Source organism: Papilio machaon, chromosome Z, assembly GCF_912999745.1.
Source record: "Papilio machaon chromosome Z, ilPapMach1.1, whole genome shotgun sequence".
Lineage (NCBI taxonomy): Eukaryota > Metazoa > Arthropoda > Insecta > Lepidoptera > Papilionidae > Papilio > Papilio machaon.
The window spans coordinates 10953626-10959689 of record NC_060016.1 but is presented as its reverse complement, the minus strand read 5'-3'; the positions used below and the strand labels follow the sequence as shown (position 1 = coordinate 10959689).

The window sequence follows — 6064 nt, the reverse complement described above, 5'->3', positions numbered from 1 at the left end:
CGTCGAATTATCGCTTTGCTACTGTAAAAATTAAAGTTTTAATTGAATGTTATAAATGAAGACTTTTTAATGACTACTGTTTTTAATTATTCGCTAATCAATTGGACCGCCGGAAGATCGTAGAAATGACGCGGCACCGTCCGTGTGGCTTCTCTGTTTACATATTATGGCAAAACATGTGCCAGTTAAAGCGCTTTAAGCTTGCTGCGACTGCGACGTTACTCACACACAAAATATAGCACTTGTCGCTTGTGATTAAAGCGCTTTACACATGTGGGGCCGATTCATATACGCGAGGCGAAGCGCTTTACGCTTGTGTTGAGGCTATATAAAGAGAGATCGGCCGCCGCCGTGCCATTTGACAGTAAAGTACTCGAGCAGTGCGTTGCTCCGTTTGTGGTGAAACCGGTTTGTCTACACAACTACAATAACTAATTTAACAACAAAATGGCTTCAAGAGATCCCGCGTCTGACCAACTTGTCAACTACAGCAAATGCGTAAAGGTATGTATTTTATACTAGTTAATAAGTAGCGTAATACGGTTATTTTAGGCACTGTATTAATTTTGTTATTTGTTGGAAGTGGTTGAATATCAAGTCATTGTTTATCATTTTGTACTTTGATCATTATTACTTAATAGTTTAGGTAAATTGTTTCATTAATGCCGAGCATTTATTATTTATTTATTCCTTGTGTTAGGTGTTTTAATTATATTAAAATTGTATTTTTTTTTCGATTAAAATGTGAATAAAGATGACAGACATTCGTTATAAATAATACTATAGAGACCTTTTAATATGTGACTGCTCCGCGCAATGCGACTTTCTTTTTATAAAATCTTGAATTTGTTTTTGTGTGATTAAAAATAGTAACCCTTATTGTGCCGATGCTTCTTATTTATCAACTTTGTGTTAAAAAAAATATTAATCTGATGTCCAGAACTGGTCACAATCCGGGCTATGAGGGCCGGGCATCAAAATCTCTTTTGACGTCGCAATCTTCTGCATACGTCTAATTTAGTTACAAAAATACGAGCGCACTCCTCATAAATTAGGTATACTTTATAAATACGAAGAATTTCAATGAATCGAACCCGGATTTAGATATAGATTTACAGGTCTGTCCGGAACCTCCAACAATAAGTCTAATGTGTTAACAATAAATATAAAAGTATTTATCTACTCAAATAAATTTAGATAAATAAGTTATCATATTATGATGGAATGATGACGCAGACAGAGGTCTTAAATGTTACGAGGAGGGAACATATCACTTCTTATCACATCTAAAAACAAGTACAATGTGCAAATATTTAAAATTTTTATCAACAAATTTTGTATCACTTAATATCTGGTAAACTCAAAGACCCCCGTATTTTATACTATGATAACTAGAATTATCATTTTTTTAAACCAAAATGTTATTGAATTTTGTCATTATGAAACATATCCGCCGGCTTTGATTTATCATTAGCCAAGTTCTAGATACAATTATTATATCTATATATCATCCACGATAAAATTACATGCCTGTGAATGATATCAATGTACAATAACAACCTTTACATCATTTTTTTATCACAAGATTAAAACGTTTTCTTGATCTTCGCTTTCAGGACTCACCTGGTTACATAACGACCAAGTCCGGAGCCCCGATCGGGGTAAAGACCGCCATCCAGACGGTCGGCAAGAATGGGCCCTCCTTGCTGCAGGATGTCAACTTCCTCGATGAAATGTCGTCGTTCGACAGGGAGCGCATCCCGGAGCGAGTCGTGCACGCAAAGGGCGCCGGCGCCTTCGGCTACTTCGAGGTGACCCACGACATCACTAAATACTCAGCGGCAAAAGTATTCGAGTCCATCGGCAAGAGAACCCCGATCGCAGTCAGGTTCTCTACTGTGGGGGGCGAGAGCGGGTCCGCCGACACCGTCCGCGACCCCAGGGGCTTCGCCGTCAAGTTCTACACTGACGACGGCAACTGGGATCTGGTGGGCAACAACACTCCCATCTTCTTCATCAGAGACCCCACTCTGTTCCCCAGTTTCATTCACACACAGAAGAGAAACCCCGCGACGCATCTTAAGGATCCCGACATGTTCTGGGACTTCCTGACCCTCAGGCCGGAGACGAGTCACCAGGTTATTTACCTGTTCGGCGACCGCGGCATTCCCGACGGATACAGGCACATGAACGGCTACGGCTCGCACACTTTCAAACTCGTAAATGCTCAAGGAGTCGCGCATTGGGTCAAGTTCCACTACAAAACCAACCAGGGCATCAAAAACTTGCCAGTCGACAAGGCCGCCGAGCTCGCCTCATCGGACCCCGACTACTCGATAAGGGACCTGTACAACGCTATTGGCAAAGGCGATTTCCCTAGCTGGACCCTGTACATCCAAGTCATGACAATGGCCCAGGCCGAGAGCTGCAAATTCAATCCGTTCGACCTAACTAAGGTGTGGCCGCACTCGGACTACCCCCTGATTCAGGTCGGTAAGCTGGTGTTGGACAAGAACCCCAAAAACTACTTTGCCGAGGTGGAGCAAATCGCCTTCAGTCCATCAAACCTGGTACCCGGCATAGAGCCCTCGCCCGACAAGATGCTCCAGGGCCGCTTGTTCGCGTATAGCGACACGCACCGCCACCGGCTCGGCGCCAACTTCCTGCAGATCCCTGTCAATTGCCCGTACCGCGTCGCCGTCACCAACTACCAGCGCGACGGCCCGCAGGCACTGCAGAACCAGGAGGGCGCCCCCAACTACTTCCCGAACTCTTTCTCGGGGCCGCAGGAGTGCCCACGCGCGCAACGCCTGCAGCCGCGCTACAACGTATCGGGCGACGTGGATCGCTACGACAGCGGCCAGACGGAGGACAACTTCACACAGGCCACCGCTCTCTACAAGCAAGTGTTCGACGATGCGGAGAAGGCGCGCTGCGTGGCCAACATCGTGGGCAACCTGAAGGACGCTGCCGGTTTTATTCAGGAGCGCGCCGTCAAGATATTCTCGCAGATACACCCCGACCTCGGCAGCAAGGTGGCCGCCGGACTCGCCCCCTACAAGAAGTATCACGCCAACTTGTAAATTATATATTATATGGGACTGATTTGGGTGCTATCTTATTCTAGCCGATGTATACTTACGGTGTGGATATGTTATAGTGCACGCTGCATTTTTTTATTATACTATAGTCACTGTTAATCATTTTAATATATAATATTTTTTCTTTTTTCATATGTTTCATTTATTCGAAACCCCAAGCCCATGTAGCTTGTTGTGTGGTCTATAGCTGTGATATGAAATGGGAAATGGAAATCATTCTGTCATTCAGAAATAGGTAACTAGTTGATGTATCACATTCACACATCTACATTGTATCAAACATACATGCAGATACCAAAAACATTTAACATTTACCTATAATACGTATTAATCATTAAGAACCTAACAGAACGATCGCAAACTCTATACTGATAGAGTTTCCGTTGTTTAGTTTGACACAGATAGCGGTAATGATGTAATGAGGATTTTGGTAAAATATTTATCGGAAATTGTTAGTAATGTCCGTTCTAAAACTGTTATTATCTTTGATAAATACAGTCAAAACCGTTTATGGCGACATCGTTTAGAACAACATACCGGTTAAATTGACCAAAATCAAAGGTCCTGGCTGAATGTTATATACATATCTTTCCTATTAATACCTGTCACCGGTTGTTACAACTATCGGTTTTTACGACTCAATATGAGTAGTCCCTTCGATGTCGTTATAACAGATTTTGACTGTACTTATATAAGAATGTACTCAGGTTAACTTGTCGATTTTCATGAGAATTAAAGTGATAAACAACGTGTGGTAAATAACTGACCGGCATTGGCGACGCGTCGCGTCGCTGTGACGACCTTGTTGTGTAATGTACTGCTAAGTATTGTAAACTACAATAATTGATACCTGCTTGTAGAATAAACAACTATATCTCAATATGACTAATATTTAGCACACAAGGAGAAATTATAAAAAAAGGTTTGTTTCTTCGATGCCATTTAACTTCAACTAACATCGATTTACGCACAATATGTTAATCAGTTTCGCGCTGTTTAAACTGGATAAATCTCGTCATGAACTGAAATTAAACTTATTTTGTTATAGAAATTGCGTAGCGACATCTATTGAATATTGTAATATTTCAATCAAATTCCATTTAAGTCACGAACCAGATGGCGTTATTCCGACCAAATGGTTTCAATTTGATGTTAAAATTATACACAAAATATAAACTCTAAATGTAAAAACATTTTAGAAATGTTTAATTTTCTTTCCTTGCATTATCTTTCTATGTCAAAGATCGTTAAGTGTATTTTCGATTCCGACAGTTGGTTGTTTTTAATATAAATTATGGAAAGCGCCATCTTTTGCTGAATTAAACAAATATCCCAATTTTATTTTATCTTATGTTCAATAGAGCGAGTTGTATCAGTATATTGTTTTAATTTCACACAATTATGCTTTTTTTAGGCTACTATACCATTATTACTATAATTTAACTACGAATTAGCAATAACCTTGATTAATGTAATATATAAAGTGGGGTCATTGGTGAAGGTCTACTGATCATCTTATAAACAGGCCGAAAAGTTAAATTAAAATAAAATGAATTTAAAACAATTTGATTGTTGTCTATTGGCAATGACTTAGGATGATATGCATGTCATGGAATAAATTTTAATTATTTTCAATATTTGATGCCATAAAATATACTGTGAATTTTAATGTTCCAAATTTTTTACGTTGTCTATTTTGGATTTTTGTTAATATGAAAAGGTCATTGACCTTAACGTTTTTTTGAGAGATTGTCGTAAAAGTGGTCAACTATATCTTTCCCGAACTCAAATTTATTCATGTGAGAGAATAAATTATCTATCTATGGTCGTATAGTGGAATTAAACATTTAAAGGTAAGAAAAAGACGCTGAGCTTTGTTTTATTTAGTAGGTAAGGTAGGTTGAGTCAAATTTAATAAGCATATTTAAACATGTCGGTACCACTATCAACCAGACTTTATATTTAGATGGATTAAGTCTTTTAAGTGAAAAAATCATACTTGAATGAAAAAATCATGTTTGAATTTCTATAATAGTATATAATCATAGTTGTTTCTCGTACATGTCATGATAAATAATGTATCTGTTATAATTAAAAATTGTCAACTTGTTGCAGTATGATTTGCAGTCAGTGCAGGAGGATTCTGAGGAGTGGTGAGGGTATCAGATGTTCGGAATGCGACTCCAAGTACCATGTGGCGTGCGTGAGCGAGACACAAGAGCTGCTGGAGAGCGGCGACCTCGGCTACCACTGGACATGCGCGCTGTGCCAGCACCCCGCTGGCAAGTCGGAGGACAGGCTGCGCAACTCCTCGGGACACGTCCTCATGGCGATGAACACCATCTCGGAGAAGTTCGAAATGGTAAACAAGATCCAGCTGCCGAGGCTCAGTCATGACATCTTGTACATCATGAATATTGCAGATCGGATTGCCAGACAGAACGATAGTATACTCCGTACTCTGGAGGAGTTGAAGAATAGGCGAGAGGTGAAGGCGACCCACGAGCAGCTGACGTACCGGCGGCGACACCTCAGCCTGATGCCGCGGACGAAGCACTCGGATCAGCCCGCTGGCTCCGCGCTGCCCGTCGCCGAAAAGTTGGCGAGGTATAGGACGAGAAGGAGGCCGAATACCTTACAAGAAATGTTCTTTCTGCTAAATAAAAAGTTGCGGTAAATCCGAACGGAAGACTATTAATTTTATTTTCCATAATAACCTATTTATTGTTCTAAACACAGTTTCTAAAAACCGTTGCATGGTTGTAAAATAGGCTTCAAATCTTTACACTTGATTGCGATGGACAGAATGAAGTTTTATCTTGTAATTTTATCACGTAGAGCGTGAGACCTACCATTCTATGATCAACCATTAAATTCTCATCAACTTTATCCTATCCATTATAGTTTGTGATTGTAAAATATAACATGTTTGTGCAAAATTAAGCAGCGGAGTGGAATGTTAA

General features: G+C 40.3%; 2 protein-coding genes across 2 annotated transcripts; both read left to right on the top strand.

The window, feature by feature from the left end:
* Positions 1 to 345: 345 nt before the first annotated feature.
* LOC106717287 (catalase) lies at positions 346 to 3229 on the top strand. The gene is made up of 2 exons (XM_014511103.2): positions 346 to 504; positions 1617 to 3229. Exons 1-2 carry the CDS (start codon positions 448 to 450, stop codon positions 3081 to 3083), a joined length of 1524 nt encoding a protein of 507 aa, XP_014366589.2. The 5' UTR covers positions 346 to 447; the 3' UTR covers positions 3084 to 3229.
* Positions 3230 to 4803: 1574 nt separating this feature from the next.
* On the top strand, positions 4804 to 5778 carry LOC106717311. The gene is made up of 2 exons (XM_014511151.2): positions 4804 to 4954; positions 5217 to 5778. Exon 2 carries the CDS (start codon positions 5218 to 5220, stop codon positions 5776 to 5778), a length of 561 nt encoding a protein of 186 aa, XP_014366637.2. The 5' UTR covers positions 4804 to 4954; position 5217.
* The last annotated feature ends 286 nt before the right edge of the window (positions 5779 to 6064 follow it).